The sequence below is a fragment of the Euprymna scolopes genome, chromosome 22, assembly GCF_053919585.1.
Source record: "Euprymna scolopes isolate OS-2025 chromosome 22, ASM5391958v1, whole genome shotgun sequence".
Taxonomy (NCBI): Eukaryota; Metazoa; Mollusca; class Cephalopoda; order Sepiida; family Sepiolidae; genus Euprymna; species Euprymna scolopes.
In genome coordinates, this window is record NC_136503.1 from 111880848 (window position 1) to 111904605 (window position 23758).

Here is a 23758-nt window from a genome sequence, read left to right on the forward strand (position 1 = left end):
GAACATTTACAGAATGCCAACATCAATATATTACATATGAATCAGTCCACTGTGGAATTTCAAGAGGTCCTGCTAGATAAAATTATTATTGTAATAATTATGTCAGCCTCTTTAAGAAACTCAGTTTCTTAGTGTGAAGCACTTCAAAGTTGAAATAGAAAGTCGGTCGCCTAAGCTCACAGCACAGATCATGATGTTATAACCATTAGATCACTATGGCCGGATGTTACGACATTTAAAAAATAAATGTTAAAATTTCAACGATATTTCACGTGGTTGGGATTGGTCTTGAGGTTGGTTCCTTACTAATGGTGTCAGAGATGGCTTCATAGCCGGGTTCAAATCTCCTGACCAGTAGTAATCATGTCACCCTGCACTAATGATTCCCAAAAGGATGAAACAATAGTGTCTGTAAGTATTAAAATTATTATTGTAATATATATATATATATATATATATATATATATAGTGAATTCCAACATACTTAAAGAAATAAATGCTAAGATGGTCAACATCTGGGAATTTGGAATATAGACTGCTGTCATTTATTTGTATTTGCTTTGTAATTTACATTGAGCTTCATAAATAAATGGTGTAATATCATTGGATAAACATATTTCCCCATAAACACATATACATATATATATCATACTTTTAATAAAATTCTAGGTCTATTTAAATTACTATGAAACTGTTCACATTTGCAACAACCTCCATATGCATGTTTATACTAGAGTCGAACATATATCTGATGAAGGGATGTATTACCGAAATATCATATGATACAGACAACACTGATGCAAGAAAAAAATACATTGTATTAATAAAATGTGAATCTGCATAGCTTATTCCACTGTTAAACGTTATGATTTGCTTCAGTTTTTGTCGATCCGTTACATCATTACATCATTTTTGTTGTATTTGAGAATTTTTTTTAGATGAGGATTGATAATTTTGATTATTGCAACTACTATTCTCATTTTGGTTATTATTTTCAGATGACAAACCTTTTACACTAATTGTTGTTATTGAACGGCATTCACCCAAGGCAGGTTGAGCCAGGTTCCTTCAAAGGAGAAAATGTCTAGGGAATATAAATTCACAAAACATCCCCAATCACCTGTAATGTCTGGTGCATTTTTGGTCAGGAAGCCAATATCTTCAGACAGCCTGATCTGGTAGCACTAGATGCCCTAACAGATATTACCAGTCTGGGTCAAAGTTGACCTGGAAGCAATGGTAACTGAGGGGCAACTCTACAGACACCAAATCGGGTCTCACCATTGGCTGTCTTTTGAAATCATATCCAGGACTTTTCTACTGGTTGCAAGATTTGTAATCAGAATACTTCCAAGATAACCAAAAGAAGTCTTGTTTGCTTTACAGCACCTAATGTATTCTCTATAATCTGTTTATCCTGGCATTTCATGCTTATTTTGATCGTGCTGAGGGACTTTTAATACGGATTTTGGTTATCATTTATGTCTATGGTTGTCAGCTTTGCTCATGTACCATGTGTTATTATAAGGGCTATTACAGCAGAATATTCTTACCATTGTTATGACTCTCTAGTATATATCCGACACAGTTAATAAACTGAGAACCACATCACATCATATAAAAGCATATAAGACATCAACAGATACCCACTCGAGAGTCAAAACAATGAAAAGAATATACTGTTGTCCTAGCCCTAGTTATTATACCCCTCTTGTATTTCCTCAACAATATATATATATATATATATATATATATATATATATATATGTGTGTGTGTGTGTGTGTAGCAAATCATTGATACAGGTCTGGTTAAAGACAGTTTTCACATTTTGTAATTTTTCAAACAATATAACCTTCAAACTTCTCCCAATATTAGGAATATAGAAATCTGATTCATTCTTTCTTGCTCAGACATTCAAACAATCAGACATGGTCCAATTGGCTGCCATTTTAGCATCCCTACAACAAACTCTCATCACAGTTGTCTTAAAACCTCTGCTTTTGTTTGCAACCATAGCCTCTTGGATCAAAAGAAAACCGAATTTAGACATTCTCCATGCATATCTCCTCATCAACCATGACAATACATGTGCTTTATCAATTGCTTTGGGATATTAATGTAGTCTTTGTTTTATTAACTTTATGTGTGATTTTTCACCTTTTTATGTATTTTGTATATACCCCCTCTTGCATTTGTTAGCTGGTTGTTTTTATTTTATGGCATACCAACCCTTTTTAGGTTATTTAATGCAGAGTCCAGTAATTTTGGAAAAAGTTTTCAAGCTTCAAGTTGTTTATATCTTCAAATATTTATTCATGGTGTTTGGTTTGATTATTTTGTTTCATGGTTTATCAACTACGTTTGTGTTTGAAAAATTAATTCAACATAAATGTATACATGTACTGAAATGTGGAAATTAAACTATACAAACTATTTCTTAATTATTGCCGTTTCTCTCTTTTACTCCAAATGTTCGCCCGAGAAAACACAAACAAAATGGCAGCCTAATGTTGGAGAAGAGACCCAAACATGTGCATCCCTAAAAGCAGCAACGCTAGAATATTCCATATTCATTCAGCTTTACAAGACCATTTTCGACTATAGGTAAAGTGTAGTATCTGTTTTGATCCTATATTTAATCTTCTCCGTCCTTAATCAAGGACAGAGAAATCCTAAGTCAAGACAATTTGTATTTTTGTCCCTATTCAAAGGGCTCCTTTTGAGGAGCTAGATCCCCCCCCCCTCATCACGGACACGCACATTAAAATATGACCTTGTGTCTAACCTTGCAGTCATGTTCGAATCCACGTAAATTATGACGGCACTCCTCTGACAAAAAAATAGTTGAACAAAAATTTTAGGAAACATTTTACTAAAAAATGAACAAATTCTTATTAGCTATTTTATTTGGTAAAAGAGAAACTGTTTGCTTGATGATGACTTCCGATTTAGAAATTGGATATTGACAAATAATGTTCATTAAAAATAAAAAAAAGTCCCTTATTTTCGTCCGCTTAGATTTTTGTAGAATTTTAAACATTTCAATTAAAAATTTTTTTTAAAAAATGAATAACTTAAAAATATTGAATATATATATATATATAGATATATATAAAATGGTTGTATAGTTTTGTTTCCCAGATGTAAATTCACTGAAGCCCATGTGATTATTAAAGAGTGCTCAATGGAGGACAGAGCCGGTATATAGTATGTTTACCATACAAATAATGCTTGCTTCAGGGCAAGGTCCTTCTGCTATTGTACTAGTAGTAATTTTTTATCCTCTGTTTATTATACAAATAACGTTTGTATAATAAACATACTATATATATGTTTATTATACAAATAATGTTTGTATAATAAACATACTATATATATGTTTATTATACAAATAACGTTTGTATAATAAACATACTATATATATGTTCTACTAAAAAAGACTAATTATTTAAAATTAGATTTTGATATGCTGTGAAGTTTTAAGTTTGATTATTTGTAAAAACAAATCCAATTATAAAAACTTTTGATATTTTCATGTATCAATAATAATAAAAAAAATGAAACAAATTATTAAACCTCCTTCAATAAAAAATAACAAAAAACAAAACAAAACTAAAATATCGCGAGTAAAAGTTATTTAATAAAACCGCTTGTCTGTTTCCAATATCGAAACCGGAAGCTATCATCAAGTACACTGTTGCTCCTTTATAAGCTATTTAGTATCCATTAATGTTTCAAAAAAAAAAAAAAAAAAAAAAAAAAAAAAAAAAAAAAGGGGGGGCAAATGTTAAAAAAAAAAAAAAAGGAAGAAACTTTAGTGATCATTGTAGTTTTTACAAGCCAAACATAAATAACGTTGGATCGTGACAAACCTCTCTGTATTGGCTGAGTAAGTCCCTAGAAGATGTGGAGGGGGAAACCATATCACATGGGTGCCCCATCCTTTTGTCGAATACTGTATATAGAAAAAGATGGCGTATCATATTTAGTATACGACGTATGTAAAGGTAATGTGGGGGGGGGGGCTTAAATGACGAAGAAATACTTGTTTTGAGAAGACAGTTTTAGGGTCAAAGGTCACCCTGAGAAGAGAAAGAGAGGAGAGGATACAAAGAAAAAAAAAAAAAAAAAAAGAAAAAAAAAAGAAAAAAACAGTTCAGTATATGTACAATTTTTTCCCACAGCAAATATAATAAAACCTGTTAGCTTATTTTATTTGGTTAAGTACTAATGACACAACGATTCCAATATATTTCCCCAATCAATTCCGATACAATTACCAATTCTGTTCTCAATTGCTGATTCTGATACAATTACCAATTCTATTCTAAATTCCCAATTCCAATACAATTACAGATTCTGTTCTAATTTCTCACTTCCAATAGAATTACCAATTCTTTTAAAACTCCTTAATATTTTCCTGAGTTGTTATTTTTTTTTTTTTTTTCAGATTACCTTTTATAAAAACCCATGTACACACATACATATTTGCAAACATAAAAATACATTTGTGGCGGGTGACCTATAGATATTAGTCTAACTGGTAGTTTAAAATCAATAAATATTTATCATTTTTTGTTCATTAATACCAGCAATGGAAAATTAAGTTAAAAAAAAAAAAAAAATTTAAATAATCGTTTTTGGTATTGGAAAATATGTACAAACTTTTCCAATACCGATATTTCAATATGTTCTAATTCTTTCAATTAATCTCATTCCAGTACAAGTAAATTTCATACTCCTCTTATTCCAAATAAAAGAATATCTTAAACTATCTGAAAATTTCAGTCTATTTTTAGTTTGACATTATCATTTACAGTTTATTATAATTTAAAAACTTGTTTGATACAACAGATGGATTCGAATTTCTTCACTTAAACAAATTCCTAAGAAACATTTTTTATGGCAAATACTAAATCAAAGAAAACTTTGCAACGCTCTCTGCCCCCAGTAGTTATTGGTCTTTAGCCATGAAATTGTGAGTGGCTAACCATCTCATACAACTTTACCTGAGCCTGCCATGCACGAACTGTTAAAGTTCAAAATGTAATTAACCACCAAGACAAAGGTGGTTCAACTTAACTAAAGTGAACGTTATGGCTCAAAGTGAAAAAAAAAAATAAATAAAATAAAAATAATTCACATATCAGTAAAAAAAAAAAATCATACCTTGAGAATGGTTGAGAGCTTGTTGGAAACAATTTAATCCTCTTATGAAAATTTTTTTTTCAATAAACTCAAATTCCGGAAGTTCAGGTTTGAATTACTTTTTTTTGGACATTATTACGTCTGATAATTGTTATTGGTTTATTAACCTAAAACTGATCTAAAGACGAAGTATGGCGATTAAAAGATTTAACAATTTACTGATTAAATAGCAATGTAGAAACCACCTGATATATATAAATTAAAATCTATGGTACAGGGCTCTACGGAAAATTTATCTTTAGTTGACCTTTGACAACCTAATATTTTTGTTTACTAGCCAAATAGAAAAGTTACTAGCCTAACCTACATGATTTTTAGAACATGACATTTTCATTCTGTGACGAGTATGTACATCATAAAGATTTTTCTGTGTTTTCTTTTAATAAGTGTAATTCTAAATAAACAACAAATTTTATGTTCATACTTGAAGATATAAACATTCGAATTTCTTCAAATGTTTTTTTAAACAGCATTTGTTAAAAAGAAGTATATTGTTTTGTTAAACCTTTTATTGTTTAAATAATTTGACTTGGCTTGTTTTATTAAAAACAAACAAGTTGAAAAGATATTCTTCATGCAGTAATGAGCTTTTGGAAGATTGTCAGTGAAAGAAATGCAATCGCCAAAAGATAAGCATTTAATTATTTATAGTCGCCACTTTGAAAAATCACTTGCAAATGTGACTGCTTCACTCACAATATAGATATATTGATGCCAGATGGGGATCAGAACGTTGATAATGTAAAGATAGAAGCTTGGTTTTAGATGCATTAAAAGTAACCAGCCACTCCTTTCCCCATTGTACCACGTGGTCAAGATCGGAGGAGAGAGAATCAGAGAGAACTTGGTCGTTTACGGTCTTAGATGTGCTACCATAAATGGTAGTGTCATCAGCATAAATGTCTACGACTGATGTAAGGATGTGATTTGGAAGATCATTATTGTAAATCAGGAAGAGAGTTGGGCCCAGGATGAACCCCTGAGGGGTTCCAGCATTAATACTGCAAACTTTTGATTTCTGCCCATCAACTACTACTCTTATGAACCTATCAGAGAGAAATGATTTAATAATTGAGAAGACATTTCCAGCTATACCATAGCTGGAGATTTTGTGAAGTAAACCTTTATGCCATACCCTATCAAAGGCCTTTGATATGTCAAGAGCAATTGCCCTAGAAAGGTTGTCTCCATCGAGCGATTCGCTAATCCTATGAATATAACTGTAAGCACATCTGCTGTAGATCTAGCAGAACGCAAACCATATTGTCTGTCACTAAGAAGGTTATTTTTGCTGAGATGGTTGATTACTCCTCTATTTAACAGATTCTAGCAACTTACTCATGATGTACAGGAGACTTATTGGCCTGTACTGAGAGGGAGATGAGTGATCACCCGAATTCTTAAATACAGGGCAGACTGATGAGATTTTCCAGGGTGATGGGAAGCAATTCTCCTTAAGACAATGTTTAAAGAGTTTTGTAAGTATGGGCGCTAGTTCTGGTTGAAGTTTTTTTAGTACTATAATTGGAATACCGTCAGGGTTGGTTGCTTTACTGGAATCAAGGTTTTTGATTAGCTTGGCAACATCACAAACAGATATTTGTATATCACATAGCGTGTTTTCTGATACAGGAGGAAATATTGGTCTTCAGTAGTAAAATCGTTAGTGGCTAGTCATCTCATATGAATAGGTCTACTGTATTAATATTATATTAGAAGGGACATTTCCAGGGCATTTTACAATCAACCAGAAAGGCCATTTCCGGGACATTTTATAATTAAATCAGAAGGGACCTTTCTCAGGCATTTTTGTAATGTTGAAACTTTGTTACATTGAATATAGTTGTATAAAAACAACTCATCTTTATTAGCTTTGTCTTAAAAGCGACACCAATTTTTTTTTATTAGATATATATTTGGGAGTATTCCACTTTCCTATTTGAAATATTCCACTTCCTTTTAAAGAGGTGGTCAGGATGATAACGGCTGTAGCGGATTGCAATATTGATATAAGGATAATTCTATGTATTTTTTTCTTTTTTTTATAAGTATAAAAATGTTGCCTTGTGTTCTTGTGTTAGTATGGTCTGATGGAAGTTCCATATTGTATAATATTTCGGAAAAATTTGTCTTCTTCAGGCTTGTGTTCGAACACCTTTAGTCCAAATATGCATTCATTTTAATTACTGTAAAACTGCTCATGTTTACAACAGCCCCAGCATGCATGTTTGAAGTAAAATCAAACATATCTGAGGAAAGAAACTTTTCCACGAAATATCATAAGATACAGAACTTCCAACCGACCACACGGATGCAAATAAGAACACAATCTGCATAGCTTTTTCTACCATATCTTAATTTGCTTCAGTTCATGTCTATCTGTACACCTCTGCATTGTATTGCCGTCCATAAATTACATTTATATGCACATTAAACAATGCTTCAAGCAAACTACATCGACATCTTATTTATAAATTTATTACCTTAATAGAATTGTTTTTTTTTTATTTGTTTTAATAACTTAATAACCATATGATCATATAGAAATTAAATTTAACTTTCAAAATTACAACGCTCTATAACATAAATCTAAGACAATGGCAGAATTGTTAGAAAATGGCCCCCAGACTGTAGTGGAAAGAGGCTGCAAATGGATGGTAACATTTAATGCTTGTAAGACTAACCAGCTCTCCTTTAACAATTACAAGACGCCTCTCCAACTGCCTATATCCATAACAAATAACACACAACCTGAAAATTCTTCCTTTAAACTCCTTGACCTAACATTCGTGGGCAATATGAACTGGAACAAATACATTATAGACATTGTGAAGACTGCTGCAAAAAAGGTGAGTTTCTTCTATCAAGCTAGAAGACGACTCATACCCGAGAGTATCCTATACCTCCACAAGGCCACCATTCGCCTATGCATGGAGGATTGTTGCCACACCTGGGCTGATGCATCCACCGCTAGCTTCTCCCACTTGGATAAGGCCCAAAAAAGAGTTTTCAATCTAATAAGTCCCACTTTGTCAACTAAGCTCCAACCTCTGTCCCATCGCCGCATTGCTACATCTGTACCTGTTCTACAAATATTTTAATGGAATGTGCTCTGATGAACTCGTTGCACTTGTGCTATCTTGACGTACATATCCCCAACAAACTCGCTTAGCAACAAAATCTCACCCCTTCACTGTTGAGGTCCCTAAATGCCAGAAAGTTTTCTACTCTAATAGTTTCTTCCGTCGAACAGCTAGACTTTGGAATTCCCTTCCTGCTTCCCTGACTGCACTGATATGCATTAGTTTAAATGTAACATAAACCAACATCTTGTTCTTTCCCAGGCATTATCCCAAATAGTAGCCCCTTACATTAAAGTGACGATATGCCTTGTTAGGGATGAATGCGAGTAAAAAAAAAAAAAACTATTTGAAAAAAAATCAATAAAACAATTTAAAATGTTCTTATTAAATTATTTTATTGATTTTTATTTAGCATAGGTTAGAAAGAAAAGAAATATTTTAAACAAAAATTAAAAATTTTTAAATCCTAAGCAACGTCGGGAAGGGACAGCTAATTATAAATATTAAACTCTTCAAAAAATACTGGTCCATTTTTCAACTCACTTAAAAATAAAAAAAATTTTTTTTTTTTTTTTTTTAATGGAAATTGCTCTAGACAAGGCATGAAGCTACTTATTGTAAGAAGCTAATAAGAATGAATGATGATTATTGCAAAGATAAGAGATGCTTCAAAAAGACCAATGCTATAGGCAAGAGAAAAACAGTCAGTAGAAAGAGTTTCATAAGCTTGCAGTTCTTGGATAAAATTTACTGAAATAGGAAGCTGCATGACAATGAGGTATTCAAAACAGTGAAATGATGAAAACCACTAGACCAAAAAGTCAAATGAGCTGGAACAAAGGAAGCAGAGAATAGATCAGAACATATGCCATAACATTATTTAATCAATTGGAATGCTTATTGTTGAATCACTACAGTTCCGGTTTCAATTCTACCCAAAGCTGGCCAGAGGCTTAGTTGACCAAAAACGTGCTAAGATGAAAAACAACTATGGAAGACAGTAATTGCTGAGAATGCAGTTAGAAGATTCGGAGTTCTTATCCCGTCACGGTTAACCACCTGACGAAGGCCAGAGGAATAGTTGGCCGAAACATTGTGAAACAACAACTAAAAAGATGAGGATAATAGTTTGCAAAAAAGAAATGAAGAAAGGAACATGCCATAATAGTATTTATAGAAAAGACAGACTAGTAGCATCACGTCTGTGAGAGAGGGAGCAGAGAAGAAGAAAGAGTGGGGCTAATGAGTTGCTATTTTTGCAACGTTTTATACAAAATTGTTTAATAATTGGAGTATACACTTACAAAAAATTGCATTCTTTTCGGAATGTAATGTTGGACACTATAATCATTGAATAAGGAAAATGAAACGTGAAGAAATGCAACAGTTCAAAATAAGTCATAACACTTTTGAAACAAAATGAGGATTCACGCATGATCGAGCTGTATGAAGATGGGGTGATTCTGTAGTACGGTTATCAGGAAAAATTGAGGTGAATAAAACAAATTTACAACAAATAACTTGGTTCTTGTTCAGAATTTCCCTCATATTAAAAAACTTTTTACAAGCCTTCAAGGCAACGATAAAAAAAAAAAAAAAAACTTAATCTAAACTACACAAGTCAGTAGAAGATTAATTTTTTTTTTTTATTTATACAAGTTATTTGCGTTCTATTTTAAAAAACCCAAAAAATCTATGATGTATGTATCCGTGACAAAGTGTAACTATTACATTCCCAAAATTACATAAATTGATCAAGTAGTTTTATTTTTAAGAAAAAATCATTTTTAAACAATTAATAGAATTTTGAAGGCATTATAACAAATCTTGCAAGTTTATATTATGTTGAGTTATTTCCCTTTGGGGACAAGATAGCCGTTATTATTCAATTACTACTTGATCAATTTACGTGATTTTTAGAATATGATGTTATCATTTCATCACATCATACCGATTTTCTTTTTTTAAAATTCTGAATAAGAATCCAAATAACTTTTACTAATGCAAGAAAATTCTTTCATTGACTTGTATAATTTTTGATTAAAAATTTATTTTTTAAAGTTTTTTTTTTTTTTCTATCGTTGGTTTGAAAGCTTGTATTAAAAAAAAAAAATTAAAGTCTGACCGATGTGAAGATTCCATTTTATATCACTAAAAAATCGAAAATTAAACTAAAATACAACCAATAACACTCATCAAAAGGCTAAAAATTAAAATTTCAACCAATCTATATATTTTTAACTTACTGAAACTGTTTTTATTTATATATTTTAAGTTATTTTTTTCAAAATATTTTTCACTATACCAAACCATTCAGTCAATATGGCTGACATTTTATTTCAGATTGCAATACAAAATCTGAAAAACAAATACTTCACCAAAAGTTTCAAAATTAAGAAGCTACATTGATTGAAAGAAAATTAAATTTTTTTGCCTTTGGTAAAAGTTATTTGTTGTAAATTTGAATTCTTTTTTTTTTTTTTTTAAATTTATTTTTCTCTATTAACTATATACACTGAATGATGATGGAAGATGGCTTTAGAAATTCTGTAGTGGTAACAAGGTTGTGTAACAGTAATGACATTGCTGAAAATGAAGGTAAAGAATGACCATGAATGCTTGAAAGTATCTTTTTAGCTCTTTACATTATGTGGCTTCATGCTATGTCTGGAGAGATTTCCATAATTTTCCATTAAAAAAAAAAAAAAAAAACATTTTACAAGCCTTCAAGATGATAAATTAAAAAAAAATTTTTTAATAAAAAATTACACGAGTCTGTAAAAGATTAAAAAAAAAAAAATATTATGATGTATTTATCCGTGACAAAACGTAAATATCACACATTCTAAAAATTACATAAATTAATCAAGTAGTTTTATTTTTAAATAAGAAAAAAATCATTTCTAAACAATTAATGGAAATTTGTAGGCACAGAGTTATCTCCCTTTAAGGACAAGACAGCCGTTATTCAGTTACTAATAAAATTTGATTTTCTTATTTAAAAATAAAACTACTTCATCAATTTTTTAAATGAATGTTTGAAAACAAGCTATTTACATGAAGTAGCTTCATGCTATGTCTCAAGTGATTTCCATAAAAATGTTTAAGGCACTTGATGTCAGTATTTCAATGGTGTCTGACCATCTGAAATAAATTAATAAGGGGGAAAAGTGTGATAACTGGATCCTGGATATCTATTATCTGGATTATTAAGACGACTATTCTCAAGTTTCAAAATTTTTGAGATGCGGATTGATCACTGTAAACATGAGCATGTGAATGGCAGACGTGCAGTGATAGACGCTTGGCCAGAGAACTGACACCACCCAAGAGATATCCTCTTTGTTTAACATTTGAAGGAAAAGTTCTGCTGGGATCAGTTTTGTATGAGAAACAATGTCAGACACCAGTTGGATTTTATATTTGGGAAGGTCTTCTCTGGTCAGCTGAGCAATGACCATTAACAAAATACCAGAACCAGACAAGAGAAAGGGTAGTCATAGCTTCCCTCCTCATCTGTAAGAGAAGAAAGACGAGTGGGAATCAGACGTTTGAGGGAAGTTGGTTTTGGGGAGAGCTACTAAAGACAGTTTAGGCAAGTGTTCTCTGGCTGGTTGGATCCTTGAGGTTCTCAGTAAAACACTTTGTTAGCGAGACTAGTGTCTTGATCTGCTCAAGCAAAGATTCAATACTGCAAGTCTGTCATTCGCCTAATTAGACAGGTACCATCTGTAAACACAATTATTCGTTTATAAACTGGACTTCAGGTTTTGCTATGATGTCATATACAACATTATAACATATATGCATTATATATATATATATATATGCTATGATGCCATATATGATAACAGGTGACGTAATGTAAGGGGTTGGGCAAAATGAAAGTAAAGATTCCTCAGGCAACGCTTGGCAGTTTGCTAGTATGTATATATATATATATATATATATATATATATATATATATATATATATTTATATAGGAAGATAGAGTATATATATATATATATATTTATATAGGAAGATAGAGTATATATATATATATATATATATAGGAAGATAGAGAATATATATATATATATATATATATATATATATATAGGAAGATAGAGAATATATATATATATATATATATATATATATATGAGGGAGAGAGAGAGAGATAGAAAGAGAAAGAAAAGGAGAGAAAGAGAGAAACATATATATAGAGAGGGGGAGATAGAGCGAGAGAGAGAGAGAGAGAGAGAGGCAGTGGCATGTTAAGGTCTGATGTTGCCTTAGGCCAACTCCTTAATTGTATGCTGCAACAATTCAAGTGTAAGTCCTAGTACTGAGAAATATTATAAGATAATTTGAATGGATGCCCCCCACCCTCCACACCTGATCGGATGACACTGGACAGAGGGAAGTCAGGGGAGATACATTTAAAGAGATAGAAACAGAAAAGAAACATGTTGAAAGGTTTAATTTCTCTTTTATGAAAAAAAAAAAAAAAAAAAAAAAAAATTGGGGGTGGATTACGCAAAAAAAAAAAATTGTACAACCGATTCATGATATGCACTTTATTGAATGGTTTCTATTTTAGCCACAGTTAGAAGGAAACTGGGGTTCATACCCTTCGTATACCAGTATTAGTGCTAAAATGACCACAATAGATCCGATGAGATTTGAACTGTGCATAGTCAATCTAACAGTCTGAAAAGATATATTATTTTTGTAGCGATCGATCACCGATCAATCGCTACAAAATAGACCGACAAATATAAGCTACCATGATCATCAAGATGACATTTACCATTCATTTTTCGATGCACCCTGAAGTCACATTTAACAATTTAATGCAGAACAAGGACCGTGTGCTGGAAGGTGCTGAATGAAATTCTTGTTATTTTCCTTTTTTCATGCAAACACGAGACAATTTTTTTTCAATGGAAAATTGTAAAATTAAAACAATATTTGTTTTGTTGTTATGAAGAAAATACAATGAATTATTGGATAATTTTTACAAAGCTTTAAGCTAATTCAAATCAAGAAAAAAAAAACTCATTGTAAGGTAAGTTTTATGAATTTTTTGAATAATAAACAACTGATAGCAAGTAAAAAGATTTTATATTTTTCTTTTTATAATTTTTGTTATTGTTTGAATCAAAACATTTAATTTTTTTTATAAACCAATTATAACAAATAAATGTTTTCTTAATGGTTGCTGTAATTTTATTGAATCAGCATTTCGGCAACTTTCAGTGTTTTAAGTAATTTGTCTGAAAAATTTTGACGATAGCATGGTCCTTATTCTGCATAAGTACTAATCGCTTTAAACTTTCCGCCAATTTTTGTTATTTTTTGAAGACAATCAATCAGCAGCACACAAAAAGTATGTACATTAGATGAAGACGCAGGCGCAAAAATCAATAATTCATTCTCTATTAAGCGTCAAAACCTTATTGGCTTGACAAAACATTTAACCAGTTTTGTATTTTAACTGAAACATGTAGCCAGAAATTATATATATATATATATTATATATATACACACACACACACAAAAAAAAAGAAAAAAAAAAGAAAAAAAAAAGAAAAAAAAAAAGAAAAAAAAAGAAGAAAAAAAAGAAAAAAAAAAGAAAAAGAAAAAAAGAAAAAAAAAAGAAAAAAAAAAAGAAAAAAAAAAGGTATGTTTAAAAGATAAATATCTAATTGAATTTTTCTTTTTTTTGACCTATCAACCTCTTTGGGTTATTTAAGGTCAGTTATGTTCTTTATTTTTCTTGATTCAGATCTTTTGATATATTATTAGCTATTTTAGGAATTTAAAGATGTTTTCTATATTAATATGTTGAAATAATTTTTTCATATTACTTTTCAAGAAAGATTTTTTGAGGTTCTTTTGTGTTTCACATACCATAAGAATGTGTTTGAGTCTGATAGGTGTTTGGCATGTGCTACAGTTTGGTTGTAATTCTTTGTTCAGAATAAAGGAGTGTGCGAGATTTGTGTGCTCTATGCATAGCCGGGATCGGATAACATGTTTTTTTCCTAGATTTTATGAGGGCACGGATATATCTACTATCTTGGGTCTTATTTGAAATAATTTATTGATTGAATATGTATCAGAAGAAATAAGTGACACAAGCAAAAACAAAAAATTTACACAGGTTTTTATGCTGATTACTTTTTGAAATAACATATGCAAAACTTTGTCAAGAACGACCAAAAGTCGGGGCAGGTAAAATAAGTTTGATCTTTTTGTTTTCCAGCATATCAACTCTTTCCAGGTTATTTAATGCTGAATCAAGTAATTTTAGAAAACGTTTTTGTTTTTGACATTGCAGAACATGATTGAGTTTTGCAAAGAAAAAAGAAAAAATGTTTGGTGTAGTTTAGGTCAGGAAGCCAGTATCTTTAGACAGCCTGATCTGTTAGCCACATGAGGTAAAGTAATAAATAGTGTTTGAGTAGAAAGGAAGTGATGATATGCTGTTCTTGAGTTTATGGATGATCGGTAGTGAGTGTAAGAGGAGGGAAGTGGTAATGTTATTGATAGGTGGTGGGATAGTTTGTGGAATGTTGGGTGATAAAAGAAGATACCCCCATTTATCGGTTAAACACACCTGCCAATACAGATATATACACAAAATAAATTCTATACGTCTTTGCAAAACAACAAATATGTATAAATCAAATTTTTATAAAATAAAATACATATCAAGTGCACTTAAAAGCTAAATCATAACGTAATATAAGGAAAACAAATATTTTACTTGTTTGAAATTTATCACAAATATATTTCAGAGGTATACTCCATCTTCAGGGTGTTTTCTTTTTTCTTTTTCTTCTTCCTTGCCATGTTGTAAAGCTTGAGAAAGAAGTCTATTTGTAAGGAGCCGTGCATTATATCTGGCTGTTGTATTTTGAAATGTTTGAACTGTGCATAGGCAATGCGAGAATAATGTCAAGAATGAGAGTTCATATAAAAACGTTTTAATTTGACTAAAATAAAATATGCATCAAGTGCGCTTGAAAGCCAAATGCAACGTAATATTAGGAAAATAAACAAATATTTTACTTGTTTGAAATTTATCCAAAATATTTTCAGTGTTTACCTACGCACAGTTCAAACATTTCAAAATACAACCGCCAGATACAACACGCTGCTCCTTACAGACTTCTTCCTCAAACTTTACAACATGGAAAGGAAGAAGAAAAGGAAAAAAAAAGAAACAAAACACACTGAAGATGGAGTATACCTCTGAAATATATTTGTGATAAATTTCAAACAAGTAAAATATTTGTTTATTTTCCTAATATTACGTTGTGATTTGATTTTCAAGTGCACTTGATGCGTATTTTATTTTATTCAAATTAAAACATTTCTATATGAACTCTCGTTCTTGACAAAAAATTTTTTATTATTCTATGTAAGATAAAGAATACATTTGAAATATTGTAACTCCCTTATCCTATAGGATTTCGATGTCTACCATCTCTTCAGAGGAGAAAATATTAGCAAATAGTTATAATGGTTTACACCTTATTAAAAAAACTTAATTGTGATTTTCCATGTCTTACTGGCTTTAGCAAATAAGGTGTAAAGCATTATAATTATTTGCTAATATTTTCTCCTCTGAAGAGATGGTAGACATCGAAATCCTGTAGGATAAGGAGTTAAATATTTCAAATGTATTCTTTATCTTACATAGAATAATAAAAATCTTTTTTGATTTGAAATTTAACTATTTCACGTCATAAATTTTTAATTTTATTGAATGACTAAAATTTGATTTATTTGCTCTATCTTCTATATCGAGCAATTTTTATTTAGATGGGAGTCCTTATAGAATATTACTGCCAATAATATTTTGTAAGACCTATAATCACAGATTTCCATACCAGTTGATTTGTTAGATAACTTTATTCTGAAGTATATATATATATATATATATATATATATATATATATATGGTAAAACTGGTAATTAGTAAAAAAAACTTGAAAAGAGTGCTCAATACTATTGCAGAGCAAATATGTTTTTATTTTTTTATTTTTAAAACGGTAATATATATATATATATATATATATATATATAAAGATAAATAAAGGCTAAAATGTTTATGAAAATGGTTACTTACCCCGTTTTAAGTGTAACATATTTGTCCGGTATGAGACCTTCCTTTCCATTAAAGCATCCTTCCCACCAGTCGTCTGACACTTGTTTGAAAATCACCAATGTTTCCCCCTTTTTGAACGATAACTCTCGTCCACTTCTGCCCTCAAAGTCATATAGTGCTGTAGCTTCAAACAGATCATTTTCTGATGGAAAAAAAAAAAATAAACACACATACATATATACAAACGTTTTTAAAGAATATAATAAAATAACTTTGCTAATTATAATCTTATAAATACTCTGGAAAAAAAAATAAATAAATAAATAAAATACTATTGACCAGTTCAAAGGATTTTATCTGCGTCCTCCTTAAGACACTTTATCAAATCTCCAATACTAACTATTACTACGATACTAACCCATTGATTACTGTTCACACAATAACCCTTATCCCCGAGTGGCTTCCGGGCCTAGATAAGTGGTGACCTCCATGTAAAAAAAAAAAAAAAAATACCCCCATACATCCGGATTTCTATTTCCCTTATAACTATAGCCAACTGTCATCCCACTATTCGCAAATTCCTTTCTCACCCCAACACACTCTCCTACAACGCTATGAATCCTATTACTTGCTATCCACATTACCAATAATCGCTACAGAATCTTTCAACTAACAAACACCCACTGTCTCCACCCTAACCTATACACATTTCTTACAACCTGCTCTTTCACATTTTGAATTTCTTACTTCCACCAACATACACATATTGACTCCATTAATTCATCATGCTATTCTTGATAAAGCATGTGCTCAAGGTAAAATATTTAATCAAATCATGACTGTGTTAATACGAGGTGCCTTCAATAATTTTTTGTACAGGCATTTAAAATTGTCGTAGACTTGAAAATTCAGTATGTTATTGCTATACATCTTGCGAGATGACTGACCAATTTTTATGATTTCAAGTTCTAATGAAGAAATTGGAATACACGCTACTAAAGCCTGACTGTCACAGCTAGTGAATTTAAAATTTAAGTGGCATAAGAGATTCAAGGAAAGCAAGGAATCTGTGAGGGATGATGAGGTGTGGGAAAAGTATGGAAGTTAAAATACCTGAATTGATTGGCCAAATAAAGAATTTCATGAATAAAGACCATTGTGTGTCTACAAAGACAAGTACACAGTTTAATGTCAGTGTGGAACTGTACACACAATTATTTACGAGGAACTGAGGATGCGGAAGATTTGCGCGAATGCACCAGGCCACAACTTTATCCTTGACAAAGACTATTTGACTTAGATGGGCCTCAAGACAGTTCCCCACCCTCCCTATAGACCAGACCTTGCTCCCTGTGACTTTTGGTTATTCCATAAGCTCAAGGAAAATTTTAAAGGCTGTCGTTACGAGACACTTGAGATGAAAGAGATTGTGATGAAGTTCATTGATACGTTCACAGCAGACGACTTCCATGAGGCATTCCAGAAGTTGTTGGAATGATACAAATGCATTGCAGCCGGAGGAGATTACTTTGCAGCAGATTAGAGTTTCATGTGTGTACTATCAATAAAAGTGCCCATACAAAAAAAAAAAAAACAAAAAAACTGGAAACTTATTAAAGGCACCTCGTTCCTTTATAAATGATGGGTCACTGTGTATGAAGGGTCGGGGACCATTCATGGATAAGAGTTAAAGAGATTTTCAATTGGGTGATGACTGCAACCACAAGGATCTGAAACAACAGGTGGAATCGGCAGGAAATTACTTAAGAGGAATTAATTATCCAAAAGGATTGCTCAATAAGTATTTGTTTACATTAAACTTGAAGATCATGTAGTCGGTTGGAAAGCAGCCTTGTGGTATTTGTTTTATAGATAGGACCTTCTAGGAAAGAAACTTTGTTCATGGAAGTTCTGTTAGGTTTTTGGTACAGAAAGAAAAATTAAAGTTTTTTGCTGTGGTTGTAGCTAAACTGGTTTTTGCTATGAATGTTTTAAAGGAAGGGGGGATGCTGTGATCGGAGCTCAGTCGAGCACTTACCATGAAAATAACAATACAGTAGAGAAATGCTAACAACATCTCTTCTGTGTAAAAAAGGAGGTATCACTCCACCCTCCCACTAGATTGCGTTGTACTCTGGCACCTATCCAGATACAACAACAATATTCCATTGTGACATGGATCTCGTTCTTATACAGCTAAAGGATAGCATCAGGAGCTAAGTATTTTCTGGAGTGGTAGAATGATGCAACCATTTTTCCATCAACCTTGATAAGAGGTTTTTGTTCAACTTAGTCACATTTATTAATTTTCATTTTTGTGACCTATACATTCTATTGAATTAATTAAAATCAAGCTATGATGATACTAATCCTAATGTCTAGAATACTTAGTCTCATTTTAATCAAAATCCATTACATGATTTTGATTCTAGAAAATGTCTTGTTCGAATTCAAATCAACGGAGTTGTTCTGGATTACGTTAAGTCATGTGAACGGAATTATTCGGGACTGTGTTGAGTCGTGTATCTGACATTGTTCCGTTTCTGTTTATCATTCAGTTAACTTGACAATTGTCACAATCGTACTGTTGCGTGTGATAACAATTCTCTTCTCTCGTAAAGCAACATGAAATAAAGAGAATCTTGCTAATATCTAATATTAGTTTCTAATATCAATGCAAATCTGAAATATTTCAATTTTCAAATGAGAGGTTGGTCCCATCTTATGTTCCCTAAAGATCCAACTAAACAGAAATTTGGAGAACATTAATACCTAAAACTGTTTGTTCAAATTTCAAAAAACTTGAACTTTCACAAGGGACTTTCACACCCATCCCTCCATATATCCTAAATTCATAAAACCAAAACTAAACACATCTCACATTTTGAACCTTTATACCTAGGAGCTGTGTTTCAAAATTCCAAATGATTAGTTAATAAATTTAGCAGCAAATCCTGTATATAATTATTTAACGTTTCCTCCACTTACAGAATATGCACTGACATTGCCGAGGGTCCGTGTAGTCTTACGTGTTCTCTTCATTTATGTTCATGTTTCTCCATTTGCAAATACCTTCCTTGCAACTGATTTTGAACGCATATTTTGCATTGCCCCCACACTAGAATACTTAACGTAACCAATTGAAGATGAAAGATATCAACTCTTTACTGCCAGAATTTGTTTAATGCAATAAATACATTTTTTAATCAAGAAATTCACACGTGACATAAGTTAGCGTGCAACTGACGCACGGACATGAACTCCTCATTCACTTGTTGAACCATGCATAGACTTGTACTTTGAAAACTAGTTGGGCTGACAAGCCATAAGAGTAAGAAATCTTTTTTTTTTAAATTTTTTTATTAAGGTGACTTTTTTAAGGTACTGATTGGCAAAAGTTTAAATGTAATGTAAACCAACATCTTGTTAATCTTTCCTAGGCATGATCCCAAATAGTAGCCCATACGTCCAATGGCACTATGCCTTGTTTAAGGTGAACGTGAGTGAAAAAAAAAAAAAAAAAATGCGACTTTGAAAAGTTTTCACATTTCGACATAATTTTATTGTCCAGTCGACACATTCAAGTACATGCAAAACTACAGAAAGATTTTCATTTTAATCGTGTATAGTATGTGCTTATGTTAGGAAGATTTTGTTTCTTTTTAAGGCGGCTCAAGTTAAGCCGATTCTATGATTTACAGTTGTTTGACTGTCATTAGCACCAATCTATGCCCCCCCCCACCTGTCAAACTTTCACAAAAACATGTGTCTAGCTACAACTACTATCGATAATTTCCCCCACTCTCTATCTGTGCGTAAATCTAAACGTGGATTCCATGAACAAAGTTTATTTTCTAAAACTGCCCACCAGTGGATCGCTGTTCCACTGGCCTGTTTTTCAGCTGACTACGATATGGTTGCCTTAAAGTCTAATGCAAACAATTTCTTGCTGTGCTGTCTTCTTAAATAATCAAATCATATAAAATTCCCACGACTAACGATTACTACACTGTTGTCTTGATGACTACCGTACACCAATTAATCCTTATCCTTGAGTGACCTTTGGCCATTGATAAGTGATGACTTTGTAAAAAAAAAAAAAAACACACACACAAAACGAAACATTATTCTTTGTTATTATCATCTACAGTAGGGGTTTCCAAAACTGGTTCTCCCAAACCTCATTCTTTTAATCATTTTCTAAACAAAAAGAAAAACCCACTACACTATTGTCACACATTTAAAAAAATTTTTTCTGAATACTTTTATATTTTTCATAAGAGCTCTGCGGGCCAGATTAAAAACTTTGGTGGGCTGGATCTAGCCCATGGACTGTAATTTGGAGACCCCTGGCCTATAGTAAAGATTGAACCATCAGCATCTGACAAATGGTCGCTTAGTACTTATTAACTAACAATCTTAACCGTCAATGTGAAAAAAATCCATATAAATCTACAGGAAGAACACATGTATTACAGATTTGCAATCTGATTTGCTAAAGTATCTAAGTTTCGACGACATTAACTCGTACTTGTTTTGTCATTCACCTAGGAGTGGTTGGGCAGCTCCATCCACTCTCCACTTAGAATGCACCCTATAAACATGACCCCTGATCACAGTAGCCCTTTACATCTCACTGGCAATATACACTGTTCTGGGTGAATAAAAATTTTCAAAATGGATTAAAAATTATTTTATTTCAAACAACATGATCCAATGTACACAAATGATAACTGGCAAAATGGAATTAAATATTAATCTTTTATGGGAAAATATACTTAGCATTTATATACTTTGGCTGGGTTTATTTCATTAAGATAAAAAAAAGACGGTAATGTGATCAATTAAACAACGATAAAGAATGGCAGACGACAAAAATGACGGACAAAAAGAATAACAATAAGAAAAACAATAATGCAAGACGTTTATGTTTTCACTGAAGCAATGGAATTGAAAATTAAACAAAACATTTGCACATTCAAAAAAATAAATAAAACTCAAAATAATAGTTGGCATTTATTTAAAAACCAGCAGAGCTGTTCAGGGCAAAAATGTAACATACTTCTTTGAAAACTTTTCTACATCTTCCCCCCTTCTCACTCCCCCCCCCCAACCTTTCTTAATCCTCTGCACAGCTCATTCCTACAGTTGGACATACACACAGAAAACTCTTTTATATAAAATAGATTCCTTGGGGAATGAGTCAGCATTTCATTTTCAAATTAGTACATAACAGTGAATGAAGCCTGACTCACGTGATCCTCACAAAAATGAATAATTTTTTTTTTCTAAATTTTAGATATTATTCATTCGGAGCAACACTGATCAAGAATTTTCTAACTTTGTGGATCTTTGTTTAGCAGTTTTTTTTTTTTTAACTTTTAAATGGACACACACACGGTTGCCTTTTATATAAGGCTAGCGTGGATACTTGGTGTTGCCCAGGTGAACATGAAATTCGGTTTGGACACAGCTGCTATTCTAAGGATATTGAGCAACCCCCACAAAAGAACGGAATCGCCCCCCCAGAAAGAAATGACAACTTTTCACCAGATATTTTGGCAGCCCATGCGCTGCCCCCCCCCCGAAAAATTAATCAAAACAGTTTTTCTTTCAATCAAAATAGCAGCGAATGCCCGTGCAACCGCAAAAAGATTAGCTACAGTAAGCAGGCTCGAACCTAAAACACGAAAAGGGAAAGATGGGGAAAAAGTTACTGGCAAAAACTTTTATCCATCAGATGACGGCGACTTATAATCATGATCCTGCAAAATAACATTTTTAAACATAATTTCAGCCGTGCGAAAAGTGACCGTCCTTACAAGAAATGGTCCAGTTGACCGCCACAGAATGAGTCTTTTTTTTCTAATTCTCAGATATTATGCGTCCAAGGCATTGCTCTTTCAGGTGGTACTGGTTTGAATCCGGTCCGATGCTGCTGCTGACAAAAGATTTTAGCAGACATGCGAACACACACACAAACAAACCGATGTTTGAGATTTATATAATAGACTAGCAGGGGTGCCCGACGTTGCACGGGTGTTTGGAGGTGTAAAAGAAAAAAAACGTTTTGGTAGGGAGGTAGGCTCGAATCCAAAGCCTTGACGCAAAGGTGGAAAAGAAAGGGATAAAAAACCTGACTCCTTATCGCTCCGTCACGACAGGACAGGAAGTGAAAAGTGTTTTAATTTAACGATTAAAAAGTTACAGGTGTGTAAATTTAATGAGATCAAACATCACGCCATAAGGGAAACTTAATTTTGAAGCCAGTTTCTGCATATTTGTTTCCCCCATGTTGGGGAAAACCAGCTCCCCATAAAAAAGAGGATTTTCCAAATGAATAGCAATTGTCTGATATGACAGCCCCCCCCCTTGATCACAGCTGATTGCTTTCTGGACGTCTAAGCATGTAAGGCCGAGAACATGACTTTGCTTTCACAGTTTCGCTTATATATGAAAAAGCTAAACAAACACGCAGAGATTTTTACAAATCGCAAAAATAGCGTGTAAAAGTCGCTCAAATTAAAGATACACATGACCTCGTTTTGTAAATCGGAGATATTACAATCTAGGGAGTATATAAAAAGTTCTAAGAAACAGTGACCACCCCCACAAGTCTTTGGCGGACAATACACAAAAAGTGCACACACACACACACTAACACACATTTTTCCTTAAATATATATATATATATTTATATATATATATTTATGAAAAGTATTAAAAAAAATAAGTTGTCATTTCATTTTTTAGATTACAACAGAATATATACCCCCCCCCCATTACATCGAACTACACTGCATAATGCAATAAAAATGAAGGGAGCTAGTGTATATTTAGTATTCACCTTATGCTAGCATCTGAAAGAAAAGATTTAACATGGCACATACTTGTTGTAATTATCAGAAAGTTGCGTTGTTATTAACGTTATAGTGGTCTTGTTTAGGTGAAAAAAAGGGTAATTTTTCTGTACCATTATTAAAATTAAGTTTTGACAAATCAAGGGAGATAACTAAAGTTATGAATGAACTTTGATGAAAAATTAAAAAAAAAATGACTGAACAACAAGTTATGAATGAATGGCAACACTTTTCTTTAAATTTTAAGAAAAAAGAATGAACAGAAATGAAAACAAATGTGAAAGACGAGTTGAAATCTGTTCTGCATTTAAAAAAAACAAAAAAACAATGGATATCATTCAAAATATTTTTTCTCTCAAAAAAGAATTAAAAAAAAAAACTATTTAAAAGGTGCAACAACAAGAAAAACAACATCTTCCGTACCATCTATCAGTAAACAAGTGTTTCTTGACAACATCAATATACAACGACCAACAAATATCAATACTTAGGTGTGGTTACT

At 32.0% G+C, this 23758-nt stretch overlaps 1 protein-coding gene across 3 annotated transcripts in view; it reads right to left on the reverse strand.

Moving 5' to 3' along the window:
- The window catches only part of LOC145243653 (SLIT-ROBO Rho GTPase-activating protein 1-like), a 559174-nt gene that overhangs the window by 35961 nt on the left and 499455 nt on the right, over nt 1-23758 (reverse strand). For 2 of the 3 annotated variants that reach the window (XM_080106698.1, XM_080106697.1), the window contains exon 18: nt 16418-16598. In XM_080106698.1, coding sequence (XP_079962824.1) covers nt 16418-16598 — 181 coding nt within the window. Of the gene's footprint in view, nt 1-3873; nt 3957-16417; nt 16599-23758 lie in introns of all 3 variants that reach the window. The other variant, XR_013862922.1, reaches the window with a different exon arrangement.